The sequence below is a fragment of the Eretmochelys imbricata genome, chromosome 8 (genome assembly GCF_965152235.1).
Source record: "Eretmochelys imbricata isolate rEreImb1 chromosome 8, rEreImb1.hap1, whole genome shotgun sequence".
NCBI lineage: Eukaryota > Metazoa > Chordata > Testudines > Cheloniidae > Eretmochelys > Eretmochelys imbricata.
Genome location: NC_135579.1, coordinates 49,233,652 through 49,258,148, shown reverse-complemented (window position 1 = coordinate 49,258,148; position 24,497 = coordinate 49,233,652). Strand labels below are relative to the sequence as shown.

At 41.0% G+C, this 24,497-nt stretch overlaps 1 protein-coding gene across 5 annotated transcripts in view; it reads right to left on the bottom strand.

Annotated features, from left to right (window-relative positions):
- RABGAP1L (RAB GTPase activating protein 1 like) overlaps positions 1–24,497 on the bottom strand; it is a 560,046-nt gene that overhangs the window by 382,348 nt on the left and 153,201 nt on the right. For all 5 annotated transcript variants that reach the window (XM_077824229.1, XM_077824232.1, XM_077824228.1 and 2 more), the window contains one exon: positions 3,085–3,178. In XM_077824229.1, coding sequence (XP_077680355.1) covers positions 3,085–3,178 — 94 coding nt within the window. The remainder of the gene's footprint in view (positions 1–3,084; positions 3,179–24,497) is intronic.

Here is a 24,497-nt window from a genome sequence, read left to right as displayed (position 1 = left end):
GTTTACAGTAACATTAAATGACAGGTAGCAATTAACATGCAAGAAGTTTTTATCTCCAAAACAATCAGTGCACCAATTCTCAAGACGGAAATGTTAATTTCTTGCAAAGGCATGTATCCTCTTTCAGCATATGCTGTAGTGTTTGGCACGTTGGAGGAGCTTATTTTATTTTATCTATTTTTAATTTTCAAACTGTTACATTTCTGATCAGCTGTTTAATGCTATACTTTTCAAAAAATCCTGGAAAGACTAAACAATTCCTCAAAAGTTCAAATACTGAACAGGCGAAATTCATCTCTGACATAACATCAGTGGAGTTACACTAAAGCTGAATTTGGGCAAGCGTGTTTTAGATTTAATCCATTTCCTCCTACCTCTCTCATTAATGCAAGCCTGGATTAAGGCAATCTGGGACTTCAGGCACATCTCCAAATCCCCTCCGAATCTGAGGTGGTGGTAGTAGCGAAGAGCATCCACACAAGAATCATCTCCTAGGGCAGTGGACAGCCTACCTGTTCTCTCTTTGGGAGAACTTATACAGTATACCCAATTTATACTTATACAGTATGCCCAAACCTATGTCTACATCTGAACATGCTGGGGTCAGCACATGACCAGCAATGCCCCAGCCCCACCTAACCGCACAGAGGTCTCAAGGTGGAGGCATCCCTTCTACCACAACAGCAGAAGGCCCTGTAGAGCAGTGGTTCTCAACCAGGGGTACACATACCCCTGGTGGTATGCAGAGGTCTTGCAAGGGGTACTCAACACATCTAGATCAGTTTCTCAACCTGTGGGTTGTGAATTTCAGGGGGGTTGCAGGACAGGTTTAGAGGGGTCGTAAGTGTGGGGCTGATGTTAGGGGCTGGAAGCAGGACAATTTCCCAGGGCCCCGTACTACGGGGGCCCCACGAAGCTAAGATACGTGCTTCAGCCTTGAGCATCAGGGCTTTGGCTTCAGCTCTGCCACCCAAGGCTCTGGCTTCAGACAAGGCTCACAAATGAAAAAACAGGCACAAGTATCACACTGAAATGTAAGTACAATATTTATATTCCCTTATTTGATAATTATATGGTAAAAATAAGAAAGTAAGCAATTTTTCAGTAATAGGATGCTGTGACACTTTTGTATTTTTACGTCTGATTTTGTCAGCAAGTAGTTTTTAAGTGAGGTGAAACTTGAGACTTGACAAATCAGATTCCTGAAAGGGGTACAGTAGTCTGGAAAGGTTGAGCACCACTGCTGTAGAGGATGGCTCCTGGTGCCACCACCTAGACAGAGGACTCTGCTGGGTTAATAGTAGCAGAAGGTCCCCACAAAGAAAGTCCTCAGATAAACTAGCAGGCAGGGGCCTGCAGCAGCTGTTCTTCAAGCTGGTTGAGGTCCTTCCCCTCTGGCTCACTACTCATACCCTGGGTGTTTTTCAGGAGAATTTGCATATGAAAACTAAGGATGGAAAAGCGCTTTGCATTCCAACCTAATCTTATTTAAAGACTGAGTGAGTGTTGAAGCTAAATCCCGCAGCAGATCCATTCCATCCCATTCCTTCAATTACATTTTTCTAAAATTTTAAATTCTTAAATGAAAGTCGGGTATAACTCTGCAGTGGCACAATTTAGCAGAAACAACCACAATCTTATTATTGTAACCCTATCACCATATTAGCACCCAAAGAGTGCTAGGTACTTTACAGAAAAATAAAATACCCACAGCACCTAATGATCCTACATTTTAATAGCAGACTTGATTCAATGGGTGAAAGCAACAAAACAGAGGCAAGATAAAGAATAGAGTCACAAATAATAAGGGAATAAGGATAATCTGGTTTGATGTATGCATATTTTGCTAGTTCCATAACACACACACACAGTTTTTGTTCTAATCTATTTCCCACTTAGCTCTGAAATCCCAAAAATAACATTCCATCCATACTGGCACTATACATGTAGCTACTTCATTCCATGAACGTGTTTCTTTTCACAAGCCTAGGCAGTACCCACTATAGTTATTTGCAAAACAGTTTCTATTACAACCTTCAATTTGCAGATGCTCATACCTTTCAACCTCCACATTGTGGCCTAAAATTTTCTATGCTCGGTCTGCATCTCAACAGCATTTTATTTTAATTTGGGTAAAACTCTTCTGGACATTTCTGAGTTGTGAAAAGGCGAAACGAATATGTTTTTGTCAGTCTGAAAAAAGTTGCAACCTGTTTTCTAGGTATTTGAAAATTTCTAAGATATTTCATCAAATTCTAACTTTTCACCAGGTCTTTCATGTATCCTGGATTGCCTTCTTTTGAAAGATGTAAACATGCATTTGTTCACCTGGGAAGACTAAGTTTTCCTCAAACATGTAAGCCCTCAATTTTAATTTTTCTAACCTTGTGTCAATATGCATTTGAATGTTAACTTGAAATTGAGAATTTTGCCAAAAAATACATTTGATCAAATTTAATTTGGTCTAAGCAAGGCAATTTGAAGTCTGTTACATGATTTAAAAACCTCTTCCTGGCATCTGAGAAAACAGATCGGTGTTCCCTTGGGATTCTATCACATATAGGACCAACAGAAAGAATCAATACCAATGAAACCATAATACACAACATGTAACATCATAAGGAGGAAAGATTTGGGAACAGACAAATTAGTACAAATTAATAAATCAGGTTATAAAGATAAGCATTTAAACAGGATGGGGAGGGGGGAGCATGAAATGAACCGTGTTTAACACCAAGATTGAGTAGAATAATTAGTCAAATAAACCTCGGAAAATGCAGTAACACAGGGACCAGGGCTTTCATGGAAGCACTGGGAGAGAGATCCCCAGAATAACCACCAATTAAAAATACAAGTGCTAATCCTTTATGCTCTGGGTTTAAATACATGTTTTCATATGGAGCATCTATCTCTACTTTATAATCATAACTAAAACGTTTGGGGGTTTTTTAAATGAAAAAAGAAAATTAAAATTTAAGCCAAGGAAATTTTAGGCCTTGTATTGTTTTATGAGCCTTTATCTGCTCTTCAGAAGGGTGAAAAGGTTCAGTATTTAAAAATCTAAATGAGAAAGTTAATATTTACCATCTCCCCAGTAATTCTCCCCAGGAATACAAGACCTTCTCAGGACAATCCTTAGACACATCACCAGTACCACTTGAGAGTTCATTATCGCTTTCTGCAAAGAAACAAAAACATGCACACATTTACCAAAGTGCTAACAGATTTATAGAATAACAATTTTTTCTGAAAAAACAAAACAGTTATAGGAGACAACACAAAAAAAGGCAGAAAATACAAAGGAATATGGAAAGCTTGAGGATTTGTGCAGACAAGTGAGGGATGAAATGTAAGATGCAGAAGTTTAAAATTAACACATTTAGGAAAGAATGCACAACAGACATAGATTAGGGAACTAGTATCTAGAAAGGCATTATGTGAAGAGACTTGGTGGCAATCAGCGATGCATTCAATAAGAGTACTCAGTACTATACTACTACCAAATACAAGCCAATTCCATTTCCAGGTTTTATATACAGAGAAATTTCTCATCAAGTAGAGCAGATTATATTAGTCCCTTACATTGCACCACACCTAGGACACCATGCACAGTTCTTGCCTCAGGAACTCTGACCACACTCCACAGTGATGAAACAGTATCTTACTGAAAAAGATCCACAGAAGAGCAGCAAAAGTGATATCGTGACTTGGAAGCTGAAATTATATGGGAAGTTAGAAGTGAAGAGGCAATAATCTCAGGAGTGTTAAGGATAAGTGGCTTTAATGGAGAGTTAGATACAGAGGTAAAATGGATGGGATGAGCCTGTGAATCAGAAATTATGTTGAAGATATGGGTTACAGGGAACATTTTCTAAACAGTTTAAGTGAGTTAGGAGTCGAAATCCCATTTTCAAACGTCACCGGGGAAACTGACCAGCACAGCTATTTTGGTATAATTTAGCTATGACAGAGTAACTCCCCCATATGGACACTATTCTGGAATTACATCAATTATGTTCTGGAATACATCATCGATGCAGGGAGCTATTCCAAAATAGCTATTGCAAAACAGTTATTCCAGAATTGCTATTTCCCTGTGGAGACAAGCCCCAAATCTCATTGAGTTCAGGTTCCTAAATCACTTCTGAAAATGGGACTTCACTATTGAAAAGTGTACTCTAAACAGTTATATGCTTTGCTAGCTGAGATATATATCTACAGCCCAGGGGTTGTTTCTGAAGCTTTACCACCCACATTCAAACCTCAAGTTTCACAGACAGAAATGTAATGAAGTAGAGAGAGAACTCTTTCCAGAAAGGTTTCAGAGTAACAGCCGTGTTAGTCTGTATTTGCAAAAAGAAAAGGAGTACTTGTGGTACCTTAGAGACTAACCAATTTATTTGAGCACAAGCTTTCATGAGCTACAGCTCACTTTATCGGATGCATACCGTGAAAAATACAGAAGATGTTTTTATACACACAAACCATGAAAAAATTGGTGTTTATCACTACAAAATGTTTTTTCTCCCCCCACCCCACTCTCCTGCTGGTAATAGCTTATCTAAAGTGATCACTCTCCTTACAATGTGTATGATAATCAAGGTGGGCCATTTCCAGCACAAATCCAGGGTTTAACAAGAACGTCTGAGGAACAGTGTGTGTGTGGGGGGGAGGAATAAACAAGGGGAAATAGGTTACTTTTTATAGTGACTTAGCCACTCCCAGTCTCTATTCAAGCCTAAATTAATTGTATCCAATTTGCAAATGAATTCCAATTCAGCAGTCTCTCGCTGGAGTCTGGTTTCGAAGTTTTTCTGTTGTAATATCGCAACTTTCATGTCTGTAATCGCGTGACCAGAGAGATTGAAGTGTTCTCCGACTGGTTTATGAAAGTTATAATTCTTGACATCTGATTTGCATCCATTTATTCTTTTACGTAGAGACTGTCCAGTTTGAGAGTGATGACTTTAGATAAGCTATTACCAGCAGGAGGGTGGGGTGGGGGGAGAGAAAACCTTTTGTAGTGATAAACACCCATTTTTCATGGTTTGTGTGTATAAAAACATCTTCTGTATTTTCCACAGTATGCATCCGATGAAGTGAGCTGTAGCTCACGAAAGCTTATGCTCAAATAAATTGGTTAGTCTCTAAGGTGCCACAAGTACTCCTTTTCTTTCTAGAAAGGCTCATGATTAAAGACTAGATTCATCTCATAGGGTATTGGCTGGCACAACTGAAAAGGAAATGGGCTTGATGTCACAAAGTGTTCCCTCTCAGGTGCAAGACTTAGTGGGGTTACATGTGTTTTGTGTACTGGGAAACAATGTGACCACAACCATTATATGGAAAGATAGTAACTCATTTAGTTGGGTTGACCTAATCCTCCATTCAATCAGAATAATTTGAGGAGTCTATGAGATAATCTTGGAGCTTTTTTTTTTTGAGGCACATGAACTTGGAGAAGATTCTTCTCAAGCTGTGGAAGGACTGGCCCAAGAGCTTTTGGAGCAACATACCTACCACAAGATGTTTACAGTCAGAGTGGAAGAAAGGAAATATCCCCATTTTGCAGATGAAGAACAGACGTATAGAGAGTTTAAGTGACATGCCCGAGGTCTCACACCGTGTCAGAGCTGGGAACTGAACTCGGATCTTTGAGAGTCTCAGTCCACTACCTTAACTACAGGAAAATCCCCTCCGGTCTCACACTGAAACATTTCACATTGCATATTAGATGGCGTCAGATGATTGCAGAGTGGTACTGACGAATTTATGGCCAAGGTGGGGCCAAATTAGACTGCCAAAAGAAATTATGAGATCTTTGTATTTCACATATATCAGAGGACCAACCATCACCAAAAATAAACACAGATACAAAGGAGGACCTGTTACCATCTATACAAACTTTTTCCTGGTTCCAACCACTGAAACCACAGATTTCTCATTATATGTTTACTAGTAATTTTAGGTCTTTAAACACAATCTTAAAAGCAAAATAAAAACCCAATACTGTTAAATATTCAAAACTAGTATGGTTTAGAAGATAACTGGTACTGTGATCAGGCCCAATGACAGCTTTTTTGTACCACTCTGGCAGCACAAAAGAGTCGCTGCGATGTTCGCATTATCCTTGGAGTCCCAAAGCAGCTAAGTATAGTTCAGAGCAGGCCCGAGTATGCTTTAAACTTTGCCCGGGGGCAAACTATCCCAAGAATCCAGAGAGCACAAAAGGTGGCTTAAAGCAACTTTTGCTCCACAAGAGAGTGTGACAGAGCTCAGCCACACTCTTGAGTCTCTGCCAACATCTTTAATTTTCCAAGAATTTTCAACATTTCATATTAGAAACAAGTTGATATATTGAAGTAGCGATGCCAACATGTAGAGGAGGATCTGTCCAACATACTGGCATGATTTCTCTCCTAACTAAATCTTCATCGCTGTCACTCTGACTCCAAGTACAGGTTCCTAATTAATAATCTCAGCAGTTGCCAAGTACAAGTCATTAATAAAAACATACTGGTCCTTGAATTTGACAGCCAACAATGAGGACAAAGATAGCTCATGTCTTGCACCTCAAAAACACTCAAAGCAATGTGAACAGAAATACTGGTTTGGAAAAACAGAGTTCCACAATCTCTTCCATTTCAAACCAAAACACGACTCATGAAATTCTTTGGGTCAGAATCAGTTTGCATGGTTTCATAGGTCCTGAAAAAAAGAAGACGAAGGTTTCAGTGAATCCTGTTGCCCCATTTTTTTTAATCTCCATGCAGTCCTACAGGCAAAATTTTGATTTGATGAGTTCATATCCTTTTGTGCAGGTTCACTGGAACCAAAAGTAGAAACACTGAGCTCAGAAAAATCAATTTTCCCTTATAAAGCAAGGATATAATGATAATGAAGTTTATTAAAATATACGATAGTAAAATGAGACCGCTTCCAATAACTTGAAGAACTCATTATGGCCCATGGAAATGTACTGTATTTTGAAACCCAGATCTGCAAAGCATATTATTAAATTCTAAAGCAAGTAACGGAAAATATTGTGGACTCATTCTCCTTATCCTTACAACCTGAACAATAATTAAAATTTAAAAACAGTAATTTTTAAAAGAAATTTAATAGCATAAATGAAATTTTAAAAATTCTCCCGTCCTGATTTTCCCAGCTAGATCAGATACAATTCTTCCCTCTTCTCTCCCTCAGACACTAAGTAGAAATGGATTCTGCTGAGCAGATCCATTATTGGTTACATGGGGTAATTCAGCCAATCACAATAAAAATAGGACGTGTCCCACTGATCTACCCGGCCCAAACCTGAAGCTCATTACAAATAGAAACTTCTAAATCCAGAGCAGAACAAAAGCAAAAATAATCAGAAAAATGTTCCAAGGTTAAAGCTTAAAAATAAATAAATAAATAAATAAATAGATAGATAGATAGATAAATAAATAAATAAAAACTTGAGAACCTGAGTGGTAATGTATGTTCACAGGTAAAATGGTTCTACTAAACCACTGCTGAAAATAAATGCACAAGAAATATTCTTGCAGTTTGAGAAACATATGATTAAGCTCCACAAGACATATTCCAGCCTGGCCAGAAACACCAGAAATGAAGGTTACTTAGCCTACAGCTGAGGTTCTTGGAGATGGACTCTGCATATTCACACTCTTGAGACATGTGCCAACCAGTGCCACTGAACAGTGCAACCTTTTAGTAGCAGTGCCAATATGACCGCTCACATGGCCCCTCGGTGCTCCTCTCCTCAACATTTGAGCATGTTCTGATGGCAGGGTTGTAAAAGCGGGCACTGCAGCGGTTGCCACCTCAGTTCCTTCCACCTCTAATGCAGAGCCCCAAATAGTTAGGGCTTTGCAGAAGAGGGAGGAAAAGGTACAGAGAATGAATATGCAAAGTCTATCTCAAAGAACCTCGGCTACAGGTAAAGAACCTTCTTTCCTTCATGATGTAAATCAAATCCACCCTAAAATATAGTAAAGCTTTTAGAAACTTCTATATTAGAAATATAGATTTTCCATCTAGTGGTGTGTGAAACACTGCAATCGCAGTTAAATGTACCCTAAGTGACAACAGATAAACCCTCGTTCTTTAGAAACAATACTTCAAATATGGATTGAATAAGGGCTACCCAAAGTGAAAATTTTTTTCCATTTCAAATCATAACATTTTCTGGTTGATTGTCTTCTAGCATTTAGTAACACATGCTGTACATCTAGAGAGAAACAGTACTCTAATTCTGTCAGAGATTCTGTCAAATTTAACAAAAAAGTGGATACAGAGGATACCTTTGCTGCTATGACAGAAAGTCCTATGACAGTGGTAATACCCTGAAGTTTCCTTTGAAAGGAGGAGCTAGTTCACGTACCATTGCTGTCTTGGCCATTCTGGAGTGACAAGTATCGTCCTGGTTGATCATGATCAGAGCCTTCAATATTAAAGGGAATAGTGGGAAAGCATACATCAGATCTGTATCCAAACTGAGGAAGAAAGCATCTGTTAGATGCCCCTGCCTTGAACAAAAACAAACAGCATTTGGTGGTGTACCTTGTGGCAACTAGGTTTATATATGGAGTACCCCACAGGGCAAAAATTCTCCTGATGACAGTGTCTTTCATGGACCATTCTTATATCTGTGGATCTGCTTAGCTGGTCCACTAAGTGGCTGAAGGCTACCATATAAATCTCATGAAGAATACCCCTCTCCCAAGGCTTTAGTGGCTCCTCCCCAATTCTTAATATAATATACTGCTGTTACAACTGTCCATGGCCACTTGAACCACATATCCTTTCACCTGAGTGAGGAAAGATCTGAGTGCCAGACAGCTCGCTCTTAACTCCAGAGCACTGATCGGGGAGGTGACACTCTTGCTGATTCCAGAGCTCTCTTGTTACACGGTTGTTGACATGGGCACCCCAGCCTGTTTTCAAGGCACCTGTTGTAATTGTCATGATGGGGAAGAAGGGCTGAACCTCAGCTCCCTGCATTATATGATCCTTGTCCGTCCACCACAAGAGTTTTCTAGATCTTGTTTGTAATAGTAATTACGAGGTTCCCGTAGTCTATTGCAGGTTTGAAGTTTCTTGCCAACCAGTGGCATGAGGTATCATCTTTAGTCTCACATAAGGTTGATGTCATAAGACCTAGTAGGGAGAGGAAGAACTTCACCTTCTGAGATGGATTCTGAAGCAGATACAGAATGGGCATATGACATCTTTAGGAATTTGTCCTCCAGAAGCCCTCGCTATCATGGAGTCTACAATTACTCCTGTGAAAGGGGCACTTTGTAAAGGCATTTATAGATATTTCTTTTTGTTAATCCAAATACTCAACCTCTGGAACAGAGACCACGTGAATCAAGTGTTTATTTCCAGCTTATGTTTGGAAGCTGCTTTTAAGAGCCAATCATCTAAATACAGGAATCAGGAAAATCCCGTCTTCTCAGAAAAGCTGCCGCTATGGATATGCACTTCATAAAGACTCTGGGTGCCCTGGAGGGCCCTAAGGGAAGGACCCTGTATTGGAGATGGTCCTATCCTGTGCAAAACGAAGGTACTTCCTGTGTGATGGTCTTATTGAAATATGCAGTTAACTGTCTTTCAGGTCAAGAGCAGCAAACCAATTGAGATAGGAAATGGATAATGAAACCCACTATTAACACTTTTTGAAGCAAAACCTTCAAATGTACCTGTTTAGTTTCCTCAGATCCAGAACTGGGCAAAAACCTCCACCATTCTTTGGTATTAGAACACATGAGGAATAGAAACCCCAATTTCTGAAATTTACCATAACCTCTTCTACTGCTCCCTCCCTTAGTACAGAGTTGTTTTTTTCTCTTAACACCATCTTGTCAGAGGGCTTCCTGAATAGGGAAGGAGAAGGTTCGTTTGGAAGGAAGATTTTGAACTGGATGGTATAAACAGTCTTTTATAGTGTGGAAAACCCACTTTCTGTGGTGATCTTTTGTGAATTACTGGGAAATTGGCTTAAATGGTCTCCAAAGAAAAAGGAACAAAAATCAAAGTTGGGATTTGCTGTTCTCAAACCTTATGTCAAACCTGAGGTCGAACTGCTGGTAAAGAAGTGGAGAACAAATTCTTTTGTCTCAGCGTGGACTTAAAGGGACATCTTCCATACCAGTGTTGAGAAAAAGATGATTGCTGTTGGTGGTAGTGTTGTTGAAATAGGAAGAAAGAAGAAGAAGAAGTGGATAATACGGTCTTCGATATCTGAAGGCAGGTGTAGGAATTCATCTCTTAAAAGGCTGTAAGAGACTCAGGGATCTACGCACATCTCACAAACCAGAGGCAGATGGGCTGAAGGCAGCTGAGGCAATTATTTAGATCTGTTTTGATCCAATATATTTTAGACTATTTTTTATCTGGATAAGAATATCTTTGATATAATAGTACAGTGATAGAATTTATATAATGGAGCATTTAAAGTATTTTCAAGTGGTTTTAGAATAAACTTACCATACCTGTAAACTGCCTGATCATTAAAACAAAGAATCTGCAGAGGAGGGTTTTTTGGTTGTTTTGTAAAACATATTTTTAAAAGGAAAATGTACGCAGACCACACAATTATGGATTTTATGACTTCCCCACAGCTGAGTCTGAAGCACTGGAACTTTCAGGGGCATCTCAAATTGTTTTAAAGTTTTCTTGCTGCAGAGTGGCAGGGAAACTTTAGAGCAGTGCATTAGGACAGCTGAAAATATTACTGCCAAACAGATGTTAACAGTAGACTTCCTTCAAGAGAGCAGTCCCCTTTTTATAAAGCTAATGGGTGGCTCCTCCTCTTGGACATTCCAGTCCCACACAAGTAAAGAAAGCTATAAAAACACAGTTGAGAGTCCAAGTGATCCAATATGCACACTCATTTGGTGTACTCTAACATTAGAGTGAAAGGCTTCTGCTGTATCTCCCCAAAGAAACTGTATCTCCCGAAACTGCTGAGAGTGTGACTAAAACAAGGAGGTAACTCCAAAACTTGACCTAAGATTAAAACAACGAGGAGTCCTTGTAGCACCTAGAGACTAACAAATGTATTTGGGCATAAGTTTACCCACTTCATCAGATGCATGCATGCATCTGATGCAGTGGCTTTTAGTCCACAAAAGCTTATGCCCAAATACATTTGTTTGTCTCTAAGGTGCCACAAGGACTCCTCGTTATTTTTGCTGATACAGACTAACACAGCTACCACTGTGAAACCTGATCTAAGATTAGTGCTTCCTAAACTAGATTAAATCAGTGGACTCTTATGTCAAGATTTATTTGACTGTAGCCAGATGTAGTTCTTATAGATTTAATGTTGCTGACTACTGGATGTTCTTATGCTCCGTGGGCATCTTTACACCAAGTACAGCATGCAGTATCTTGCACCAGATATTCATATTTCCTTTAATTTATTTATGATACCTACTATAGTTCATCCAGTATAGAGATTAATCATTCGCAATACTTCAGCACCGGGAGATGGGGAGGAAACCATTTTGGAGTTACAAAAGCTACAATACAATCCTAAATCAATGAACTGCTTAAAAAAACTGATTAGCTATCTTTAGTAGCCACTTTTTCTTAAAACTGGAACAAGACTATTGTCAAGCTGAAACTTTTACAGCATGCCAAATTTCAGTTGTAGATAGTACCAGCCCTTTAAATAGAGTTTAATCATTAGAATTAGATGAACAGTTTCTGAACTGCTTTTAAGAATCCTAACGAGAACAGAACAGGAGCAGGATTTAGGGGCAGTATTTTGAGACCCTACTGGTAAAGAACACCGTGTATTGCTCTTGCATGCCGTCTCCCCAGCACTCACAGATGCACTGACAGCCGCTGCAGGGGGAAAATCACAATGTTCTCCAAGAGGGTAACACATGGAGAACCCCAGAAAACCCATCCTCCCAACAGTGACAAGCTACCTAGCAGGCTATTGCACACCCTAATAACAAATTCATGATATTTTGATTTTCTGCTTTTCTGTTTGAGCCTTTGTTCCCTTGATCAGCCTCAATCAGCCTTGTGATCACCCTCCCCGTCTGTGATTAACGAGGGGGTAGGGCTGACCAAGGATGGAAGGCCTTAAAAGCCAGAGGCTAAGCAACCAAGGGGAGCTCGCGAACAGGGGACTGCAAACAGGGGAATTTGTGGGAGGGAGACGTAATAAAAGCGCTATGGTTAGGAAGGGCCATATTGCCAGTGCCAACACTGCTCCTGTCTCCTCCACCTGCGCCTGTATCCAGACAGGTTTCACAGTAACAGCCGTGTTAGTCTGTATTCGCAAAAAGGCGTACTTCTGGCACCTTAGAGACTAACCAATTTATTTGAGCATGAGCTTTCATGAGCTACAGCTCACTTCATCGGATGCATACTGTGGAAACGGCAGAAGACATTATATACACAGAGACCATGAAACAATACCTCCTCCCACCCCACTCTCCTGCTGGTAATAGCTTATCTAAAGTGATCATCAAGTTGGGCCATTTCCAGCACAAATCCAGGTTTTCTCACCCTCCGTGCCCCTCCCCCCCCCCACACAAACTCACTCTCCTGCTGGTAATAGCCCATCCAAAGTGACCACTCTCTTTAAAATGTGTATGATAATCAAGGTGGGCCATTTCCAGCACAAATCCAGGTTTTCTCACCCCCTCCACCCCCCTCCAAAAACCACACACACAAACTCACTCTCCTGCTGGTAATAGCTCATCCAAAGCGACCACTCTCCCTACAATGTGCATGATAATCAAGGTGGGCCATTTCCAGCACAAATCCAGGTTTTCTCACACACACCCCCCCCCACACACACACAAACTCACTCTCCTGCTGGCAATAGCTCATCCAAACTGACCACTCTCCTTACAATGTGCATGATAATCAAGGTGGGCCATTTCCAGCATAAATCCAAGTTTAACCAGAACATCTGGGGGGGGGGGGGGGGTAGAAAAAAACATTGTATCCAGACAGAGAACCTAACAATGGATGCCTCTACCCAGATCCTGGTGTGGATTTGCAGAGACTGTGGCCTACATTTCCCACTCACAGAAAGCCAGGCTGGGGGGACCATCCAGTGTGAGAGGTGCCTGCTGGTGGAATCTCTCAGGAAGCAGGTGGGAGAACTACAGGAGGTGGTGGCTAGGCTGAGGAGCATCCGTGCACACAAGGAATTCCTTGACAGTATTCATATGGAGACTGCCAAGGCTGAGGACGCTATCAGCTAGAGAGGACTGCTGTCATGCCACCAGGGGAGGAGAATATGGCTCTGGTACAGGGAGGACACTGGCTGCTGGTTACTTCTGGCAGCAAGCAGTGCTCCACCCCACTATGGTGATGGAGAACCATTATGCTGCCCTGGCAACAAGTAATGAGGAATCACCTCCAAAGGTTGAAGAGGAGAAGCCAAATACCCCCAAGGGTAGGAGGATCACAGCCTCCACTCCCAGGAGGAAACATAGGGTAGTGGTGGCTGGAGACTCTCTTCTGAGGGGGACAGAGGCACCTATCTGTCGCCCTGACATGGCATCCTGGGAGGTATGCTGACTGCCAGGGGCCTGTATCCAAGATGTTACAGGGATTGTCGAGGATCATCTAGCCCTATGACTACTACCCCATGCTACTCATCCATGTGAGCATTAATGATACTGCAAGGTATGTCCCTCAGCAGATCAGAAGTGACTACAGGGCTCTGGGAGTAAGGGTGAAGGAGTTGGGGCACAGGTGGTGTTCTCTTCAGTCCTTCCAGTCAAGGGTAGGGACTTCAGTAGAGACAGATGCATCTTGGAGGTGAATGCCTGGCTGCGAGGATGGTGTCGCCAGGAGGGCTTCAGCTTCCTTGACCATGGGATGCTGTTCCAGGAAGAAGGACTGCTAAACAGATATGGGGCCCACCTATTGAGGAAGGGGAAGAGCATATTTGGCTACAGATTGGCTAACCTAATGAGGACTTTAAACTAGGTTCGACGGCGGCAGGTGACCAAAGCCCACAGGAAAGTCAAAAACATGGAGACCTGGGAGAAGGGTCGGAATATGGGGGGAGCGTGGGCTGTTATAGCAGAAATAAGGGAGAAACAAGACAGAACTGCGGGGACGGGAATCATATCAGTATCATAGATGTCTGTATACTAATGCGAGAAGTATGGGGAATATGCAGGAAGAACTTGAAATGCTAGCATATAAACACAACAATGATGTAGTTGGCATCACGGAGACTTGGTGGGATATTGGTATAGAAGGGTACACCTTGCTCAGGAAGGACAGGCAGAGAAAAATGGGAGGAGGTGTTGCCTTATATATTAAAAATGTATACGCTTGGACTGAGGTTGAGATAGAAAAAAAGAGACAGCCTTGTTGAAAGTCTCTGGGTAAGGATAAAAGGGGTAAAAAACAAGGGTGATGTCAAGGTAGGGGTCTATTACAGACCACCAAACCAGGAAGAAGAAGTGGAGGAGGCTTTTTTTAAAAAACTAACAAAATCATCCAAAGCACAGGACTTGGTGGTGATGGGGGACTTCAACTACCCAGACATCTGTTGGGAAAATAACACAGCAGAGCACAGATTATCCAACTACTTCTTGGAATGTACTGGAAACAATTTTTTATTTCAGAAGATGGAGAAAGCTACTAGGGGTGAAGCTGTTCTAGATTTGATTTCGACAAATAGGGAGGAACGAGTTGAGAATTTGAAAGCGGAAGGCAACTTGGGTGAAAGTGATCATGAAATGGTAGAGTTCATGATTCTAAGGAATGGTAGGAGAACAGCACAATAAAGACAACGGATTTCAAGAAGGCAGACTTCAGCAAACTCAGGGAGTTGATAGGTAAAATATCATGGGAAGCAAGTCTAAGGGGAAAAACAACTGAAGACATTTGGCAGTTTTTCAGAGAGACACTATTAAGGGCACAAGAGCAAACTATCCCACTGCATAGGAAAGACAGGAAGTATGGCAAGAGACCACCCAGGCTTAACCAGGAGATCTTCAATGATCTAAAACTGAGAAGAAAAAAAAAAGTCCTACAAAAAGTGGAAACTTGGTCAAATTACAAAGGATGAATATGAACAAACAACACAAGTATGTAGGGACAAAATTAGAAAGGCCAAAGCACAAAATGAGATCAAACTAGCTAGGGACACAAAGGGTAACAAGAAAACATTCAACAAGTACATTGGAAGCAAGAGGAAGACCAAGGACAGAGTAGACCCGTTATACAATGAAGGGGGAAAGACAATAACAAAATGTGGAAATGGCAGAGGTGCTTAATAACTTCTTTGTTTTGGTTTTCACCAAGAAGGTTGGTGGGTGATTGGATGTCTAACGTAGTGAACGCCAGTGAAAATGAGGTAGGATCAGAGTCTAAAATAGGGAAAGAACAAGTCAAAAATTACTTAGACAAGTTAGATGTCTTCAAATCACCAGGGCCTGATGAAATGCATCCTAGAATACTCAAGGAGCTGACTGAGGAGATATCTGAGCCATTAGTAATTATCTCTGAAAAGTCATGGAAGACAGGAAACATTCCCGAAGACTGGAAAAGGGCAAATATAGTGGCCATCCATAAAAGTGGAAATAAGGACAACCTGGGGAATTACAGACGAGTCAGCATAGCTTTTTTACCCAGAAAGATAATGGAGCAAATAATTAAGAAATCAAGTTGCAAACACTTAGAAGATAATGAGGTGATAAGTAACAGTCAGCATGGATTTGTCAAGAACAAATCGTGTCAAACCAACCTGATAGCTTTCTTTGACAGGGTAACAAGCCTTGTGGATAGGGGGTAAGCGGTAGATGTGGTATATCTTGACTTTAGTAAGGCTTTTGATACTGTCCCGCATGACCCTCTCACAAACAAACTAGGGAAATGCAACCTAAATGGAGCTACTATAAGGTGGGTGCATAACTGGTTGGAAAATTGTTCCCAGAGAGTAGTTATCAGTGGTTCACAGTCATGCTGAAAGGGCATAACGAGTGGGGTCCCACAGGGATCAGTTCTGGGTCTGGTTCTGTTCAATATCTTCATCAACGATTTAGGTAATGGCATAGAGAGTGCACTTATAAAGTTTGCAAATGATACCAAGCTAGGAGAGGTTGCAAGTGCTTTGGAGGATAGGATTAAAATTCAAATGATCTGGACAAACTGGAGAAATGGTTTGAAGTAAATAGGATGAAATTCAATAAGGACAAATGCAAAAAACTCCACTTACGAAGGAACAATCACTTGCACACATACAAAATGGGAAATGACTGCCGAGGAAGGAGCACTGCGGAAAGGGATCTGGGGGTCATAGTGGATCACAAGCTAAATATGAGTCAATGGTATAACGCTGTTGCAAAAAAAAAAAAAAAAAAAAAAGCAAACATCGTTCTGGGATGTATTAGCAGGAATATTGTAAGCAAGATACGAGAAGTAATTCTTCTGCTCTACTCCACTCTGATTAGGCCTCAACTGGAGTATTGTGCTCAGTTCTGGGTGCCACATTTCAGGAAAGATGTGGACAAACTGGAGAAAGTCCAAAGAAGAGCAACAAAAATGATTAAAGGTCTAGAAAACATTACCTATGAAGGAAGATTGAAAAAATAAGTTTTTTTTTTAATCTGGAGAAGAGAAGACGGAGATGGGACATGATAACAGTTTTCAAGTACATAAAAGGTTGTTACAAGGAGGAGGAGAAAAATTGTTGTTCTTAACCTCTTAGGATAGGACAAAAAGCAATGGGCTTAAATTGCAGCAAGGGAAGTTTAGGTTGGACATTAGGAAAAACTTCCTGTCAGAATGGTTAAGCACTGGAATAAATTGCCCTGGGAGGTTGTGGAATCTCCATCGTTGGAGATTTTTAAGAGCACGTTGGACAAACACCTGTCAGGGATGGTATAGATAATACTTAGTCCTGCCTTGAGTGCAGGGGACTGAACTAGATGACCTCTCTAGGTCCCTTCCAGTTCTATGATGAAACAGATTCTGGTTCAGAATTGTTATCCTAACAAATGGATGTATTTCAGATGTTTTATCTGTGGTATTTATAATGAAAAAACTAATGGCTCCATTTTGTGTGGGCCTTTTGTTGAATTCTATTTAACAAACATTCATTTAATAGACTTATTACTCTCCCACTAGTATTTAAAACCAATTACATATATAGAGTACTTAGCACTACCTTTTCAATAACTGCAGCTGTCTTTAAAAAGCCAGGCACAGTAGATCTGATTCAGTGAGTATGATATTATTAACTTATATAGTAACTTAGAAGTAATTGGTCTAAGTGCCTTCTATAGCACATGCAAATAAACACATCCTTGCCCCCCGAAGAACTTACAGATTTGCTTGGCTAAGCAGGTGAATTTTTGGTAGTGATCTGAAGGAGCAGAAAAGGTTCATGAGGAGTTTTAACTGAGAACCTGTTACAAACAAAAGAAACTGTGCAGTGGGTAAGGGTGACAAAAAAGTAGTCAGGAGAGAAGCTTGAGCAGAGCACAGGGAGTGGAAAGGAATGTACAGAAGGAAATTAGGTTAGATGTAGGTGGTAATGTCAATAAAAGTGAAGTTTAAACTAAATGTAGGAGAATAAGGGAAGTCAATAGAAAGATTGAAGGTGACAAGGTATGGTCAGAGTAACAATAGGAAGATGCTACTAACAGCAGCATTTTGAACATATTAAATAAAACAGAGAGATGACAGTGAGGAAGACCAGAGAGAAGCAGGTTTCAGTAGGTAAGCGGAGATAAGAAGCACCAGAGCATGGACCAGAGAGTGTTTTGGCAATAATGGAGAAAAGGGGATAAATTATCAGAACTAGTCAGGAAATGTATGTCATTTCCCACAAAAACTTGACAAAAATGAAAAAAATTAATTTGTGTAAAAAAAAAAAAAAAAAAAAGAGAGAGATTCTCCATGACCATATGATTTTTTGTTTCAATATAAATGCAAAAGAGGAAAAATAACCTCTCACACAAATTTCTATTTTATTGAAACAGCATTTTTTGTTTAAAAAAATCAGCCAGTTCTATAAATAAGACAAACTTATTTCTCTGGACTGCCAGAATCAATGTAACAGTAAATTAGAAGTACATTACATTTACATTAAGGTAAAATAGTTCATAGGGAGATAAGATCAGTTCTTAGGAAGCAGCAATGACTTTGTAGATGCAGCTAAAAATTTGGACATGAATGTGAACAAAGCTAGCCATGTTGGCTCCCGCTCATTGAGAAAAAAGGCTGGATATTTGTAAGTTACATATTGAACTGGTATGGGAAAAAATATTTCCCAATAGCTATTTGAAAGATCACCTAAACACAGAGCGCAAAAAAAAAGGGGGGGGGCCTTTAAAAAGCTACATAATAGTGTGTTTCTAGCTCTGTGAACAGCTGTAGCAAACAAGTGTTTCCATTCAGTATCACCCTTATTTCTTGTTCATGGTTTGAACAGACTTCAATTTTTACAGAACTTGTTTGCTATTCAAAATTCTTCAAGTACCATTTCATGCTGACAAATTCCAACATGTTGATTATTTGCAGATTATTTGCTGAGTGTCTGCTATTTTTATTACCACTATGTGATTAGTCATCATCACATGGTATTGCTTCTTTTTCCTCTTTGGAAGAGCAATTAAAACAGTGGCTGGGGGAGGACTGAATCAGATTATTATAATAGAGGCTGAGAGCAGATACAGAATTATCTCATCACATCAATATGAACTAATTGGGAAGGGCATGTGTGGTCCCCTCTCCATCCATGAAAGGTTGGGTCATATTCTAGCTTAGTTTATATAAAAAAAACAAAACATATTTTGAAACAGTTAAGGTTGTGTCAGGATGCATCCCACACTCTCAACACCTTAAAACATGGAAATAAATTAAGAGAAAAGTCTCCTGCATTCTTTGCTACTTTCACATTACCTACAACACAGTCGATAACACTCTCCCATCAGGCTTTCAATTTTCTCTCCAACAGATACCAAAAAGCAATGCATAGCCCAGCTTCAAATTCATGCTGTTGCACAAAGCCTTAATGGTGACCTCATGTGCCCATATCATTTATATGAGCAGAGTGGCATATCTGACTATCACACAAACCATTCATATGGGAAGTTAATCTGCCTCTACAATGCTAAAGTCATCAAGGTTTTGCATGAAAACTCTGGGACAAAGCTCTTGGGTTAGGACACACTGACAGACAATTGCCCCCTCACAGTAGTATGAGCAAAGGACCATTACATTGTGGCTATGTACATGGACCCCACTTTTTAAAATATCAGATGTATTTTACGTGTGTTTCTCCCTTTCCTTCCTGAGGGGGCAACAGGCAAAGAACTGGTAGCAAAGACTAACAGACTGGCAACATGCATTCAGCAAGGACCTGATCCAAACATCAAGGAGCATCATGCTGCTCAGAAGAGTGCAACAGAAACAACAGCAGCAGCGTGACAGAGGCAATTCAGAGGTGAAAAGATCCCTGTGAAGCAACTTGGAGAACTTCAGACTGGTCAACATTTTCCCCACGCGCCCAGCTGAAGCCAGGGCTGCACAGATGGCCACAGACTTTATTAATATTTATATCATGCTCATTGTGTCTCTCCCCTTCATTCCCCAAGACAGGTAGGATATATGCAAGGTCCCATTGTTGTACTGCCCATACAGACCCTTAGTTGTATTGGCATAGTGAAAGGGATCTGCAACTGGACTTTCACCTGTGCAGTTTCATCCTCCCTTCCCCCCCAAACTTACTTGGAGTGACTTTTTAGAAAAGTAGGTAATACACAGGTAATGTGAAGAAAATTACTTTAATCAAAACAAACATCCTCTTCCATACTAAAAAAAATACTTATCTAGTAGCAGCAGGGAAGAACAGAAAACGGAGTTGGATGTGAATGAGGACAACATTCAAGGACTATGTGCTCCTTGGTGAAAATCTGCAAATGACTGTCTGATCTTCAAAGAGAACATATACTGCCTTTTTTTGCAGACCATTTGGCTTCAGTTATATAATATTGTATAGGAGTGGGCTAGGGCCTGCAAGACAAAGCTAGAGCAACCACGAAATACTATCTTCGGTACTCAAGGACTGGCATTCAGCATCAATGACAACCTAGTGCTAGTGCAAGTCAATACATCAAAACTTTCAGTCGGACCATGTTTTTATTGTTGCATTTGATTACACTATGTTTGCATTCATCTGCATCTTTGTACTCATATGAAATCTAAAAATTTGTAGTAGGCAACGGCCACATCTTCCTACTTATGTCTATTCATAGTTGAGCATTATTGTAGATTTGTATGACCTGTAAAGACAAACTGTTGTGTATTCTCTTGAACATCTGCTATCTGTTGTGGAAAAAGGCAGTATATTGGCCTAGCTTAACAGGCTAGGCTACACTAACAGTACTGCTAAAGTAAAGTCTGCTCATGAAACCTGGGGGATGAAACACTGTTACATCTAAAGAGGGTGTTACTACTGCTAGTCTTCTGCAATTTAATTTTTAAGCTTGTTTAAAACAATTTTTCTATTCTATTAATACCAGCACATTATGTTTGTGTGATACTTTCAGAATTTTGCAAGGTCTGTCAGGAAACCAACTGGAGAAATATAACAAATGGCCCAACTATGAGATTTAATGTTCAAATAATTTGCTGTGCAGTAAAATGTTTTAGCACTCCAAACACTCAAAAATTAGAAATGCTCACCTCAAGTCACCCATGAATTAATTTAACAGTAAAACAGTTCCCCCATCCTAACATATTTGTTTCAAAATATTTTAGAATAATTTTAGCAAACATTAAGGACCTACAACTATTGAAGCAAAAACTTAAAATATGGGGAGTGTGAATGAAAGGTTAACACAGTAAACACACACTCCCACCTTCCCCAGACACAATTCTCCTGCTCAGATTGAATGGGAAGCTAGAGATGGATGGCATAAATAGGGTAAGGACATACATTGCCTGTAGAGGAAAAGGAGGTACACTGATAGAAGGAGGACATAAATCAAGAGGGGAGACACTTCACCTCTCATTCAAGTAAATATTTGTTCACCCCACTATCCAGGGTGTGGCTTTGATGTGGCTGGGAACAATGGCAACAGCTTCTGGCATCTCAACTAGCAACAGCTGAAGCAGCGTTCCATGTACCTTTGCTCTTGCAATGCTGGTTTAGTTCATCATGTTGGCGCTGCTTCTTTCTCCGCTCCCTCCCTCCTTCCTCATACTGCATTGGGTGGGGGAGCGAGAGGATAACATGCTGCATCTGGGCCTGACCATCCACTGCCCCTGCCACTGGCTGATGTGAGTGGTGCTGGGCCAGGTGAAGCATGAGGGAGGGTTGATGCAGTTTTCTGCCTGGACAGGGTAACCCTTGTGGGCTCCCAGTTTCAGCCCTGCCCATCTCAATCTAGTTGCTTGGACTGCAGTGATGATGGGAGCTAGGCTAATCCACAGTTTTGGCATCTGGAAACGATTTTTCTCATAAGGCAAAACTGGCAAATTGCTGTGTGGGGTTTTTTTACCTTCCACCTGGCACTCAAGAGGTCTGGCTTTGGCGTTTAATTATTTCAACTTTGGCAGATTCCAATGCAGTTGGCAGGTTAGAAAGGGTCCTACGGAGAGTGCTGTAATCTAGTGGCATACTTGGGCATTGACCCTGGTCACAGCACAGCATGGCGAGGGGTCATGCCAATGTGTCTCATGCTGCTTGCAACTCCGCATCTTCTCTCTCCTTCTCCACATTGGAGGCAGGAGACTTGGGCTTTCAGTCAGAGTACCTTAGCAGAGCTGAGGGTGGAGAGGGTGCATGACCTTCACAATTACACACAAGTTTATAGTACATCAGGGTATACCACATAAGAGAGCTGCAGTGGAACAACCTTACTGGATAGTTTGAGGTGGTTACCCCAGTTAGGTAATATTTTAAATAAAGCTGTGGCCTCTGCATTTAAACAATATTATGGTGGGTGTCACGCTGCTTCCATGTCCATAGCAAATAGTTTTCACAACGAGCCAGTTCTCTCCTTCCCTCCTCTTCCCCCTTTCCAATCTACTGCTTGGTGGAATTGTGGCACAGACCCTAAAAAAGAAGAACCAGCAATCCCAATTCACAGATGAGGGATTCTCTGGATGAATCTTTGCCAGATCTCCCCCATGCTGCTGCTCCTCTTCATGGGGTGATGTGATGGTAGATTTGAGCAATATTATTCTGCGCACATTGGCTCACCTGACTTGCAGACAGCAATAGTCCCTCTCCCTGCAGCCTCTGAAGCAAACATGGTCCAGTGGACCTTTCCAGCCCTCTCTGCCTTAATCCCTAGCTTCTTCCTCATTTTCAGATAAAATCCTATAGGGGCCCTGCCCTACTTTTACTCAAAACAAGTTTTGTTTACTCATTTGTTTGCTCAGCTATAGAGCAAAAATTTGTTTGTAAAAACATTTGTACAAAAAGAGAAGACTCCACTCATGTATATTCATAAATAGCAAATACAAAAGGGTGCTAACCATGGAAAATTAGAAGTTGGTATATACTTCACTTAAATCTTAATAGATAATTTTCCCCCACTCTTCATTCAGCATAATTCTCTTTACAGTTCACTAGTTTTACACCCACAGTGATGACAAAGCCAATTAAATGCAGCACAATAGATAAGTGCTCCTAAAAATGTAAATTCCTTCAAAATGTACTGTACCATCTGAGTTTGACATGTCTATGAAAAGGCAAAAAAGAGAAGGTTATTTTTTTAAATTTTATTTTAAAGCATGGAAAGAGAGATACTTGGATATCTAGTGGGAGCAATTCATAACCCCTAGGGACCACAACAGTAAGAGTTCAAGTCAATCAACCTAAGGTACAAAGGTGAAAACCTATAATGTAATTTGCATCAGAACCCAGACACACCAGAAAAAAGGTCACAGAGGTTATCGAGGGCATAGGTAACTTCACAGACACCCCGCCCCCCCGGAGACTTGATAAACCAATAAGGAGACCTTTAAAAAAAATCAATATGCCATTTTATAGGTAACTAAGGTAAAGAATGCAGGGCAGGTGTAATGTAATCACAGTGGTTCAATCTCAAGAGTGGCTCATTTCTGCACTCTGCACAAGCTACACCCGTTTACTGTCATTTATTATTTAAAAGGTAAAATGTCAGTTTTACAGAGCATAAATTGAAGTGACTATATTTTAGCCTTTGATTAGATTAGCAGATAAAATGGTTATCAAAATCACATTTTTAAGCATTCCAGAAAGCCAATTGAATTGAACCAGAGTTGATAGACCAGATTTTTGAAAGTGTCAATGCAGATTCCACAATGATTTTTTTAATATGTATAAGCGTTAGCACATCCATGCGTATACTCCATTTGTCCTCAGTTTGCACTATTGGGTGCATGAATGAGGTCCGCAATGTAAATTTCATGATTTGCACACACTGTGCGAAAGTGTACAAAACGTTTGCCCACACAAAACTGAATGTGCAGTGATTAGGATTTTACAAATTTAGCCTAAAACAAAACTGAAGTTCCTAAAAAGAACCTCACGGCCCCAAGATATCCTATGTGGTCTGTTTCCATACAGGGGACTGGAAAATTCTCAAATTTTTGCTAGCTGTTTCTACTCATCATTCTGTTGGAGGAGTGGGGCTTGCCCCAAAGCAATAGTAGTGAGGGGAACTGGCCCAAAGAAATAGAGGTTACTTACCTGTATCTGGAGGTACTTCAAGATGTGTGGTCCCTATCTGTAAGCATGCACATGATTTGCTTGAGTCCAGAAATTTTTAGTAAGCAGCGTCTGTTGGTCCACATATCGCAATTGTTCTACTTGTGCTCCAAAGAAGAAAGTATTAAGGGCAGTGTGGGCAGACACCTCTCCAATTCGTTTTCTTACCAGGGAAAGGGGTAACTAGGGGCTGTGAGCCAGGATGGCCCCCCCTTGTGGTCGCTGCTCCCCAAGGGCTCTGCTGGCTCTGGAGCTAGGGAGGCTCTTATTGGTTGCCTGAGCAGTCAAAGGGGGCTATAAGCTGAGGAGCAGTCGCAACCCTGGGCACCAACTGCAGGAGACGGGGGACCTCCACAGCTGCTTGCTGCATGGCACCAGCCGCCCTGCAATGCCCGGCTCCAGCTTCCCGCCTCCAACCTGGCCAGGAACGGAGGGTGTGGAGTTGCCCCTGAGGCTGCCTCTCTGTGGGTAAAGCACTGCAATTTGGGGGAGGAGCAACACCCCCCACACCCCCTAACTCTGCCCATGGGCTCAGCACTTCAGCCCCACAGGGGGTGCCGGGGCTCAGGGTTTCAGTCACAGAGCCCCATGGCCCAGCTGAAATGACTTGTGGCCCCGCCAGGGGGCCAGGGACCCCCAGATGAGAACAGCTGTTTTAAAGTGTATAAGACTCATTGGTCTTCTCACTAAAGAGGTTGTACTCATCGAAGGGAAGGTTCTCAATGTTATTCTGGTCCTCCCTGAGGTATCCCTGGGACTTATAGGGAATTATAGACCAGTCAGC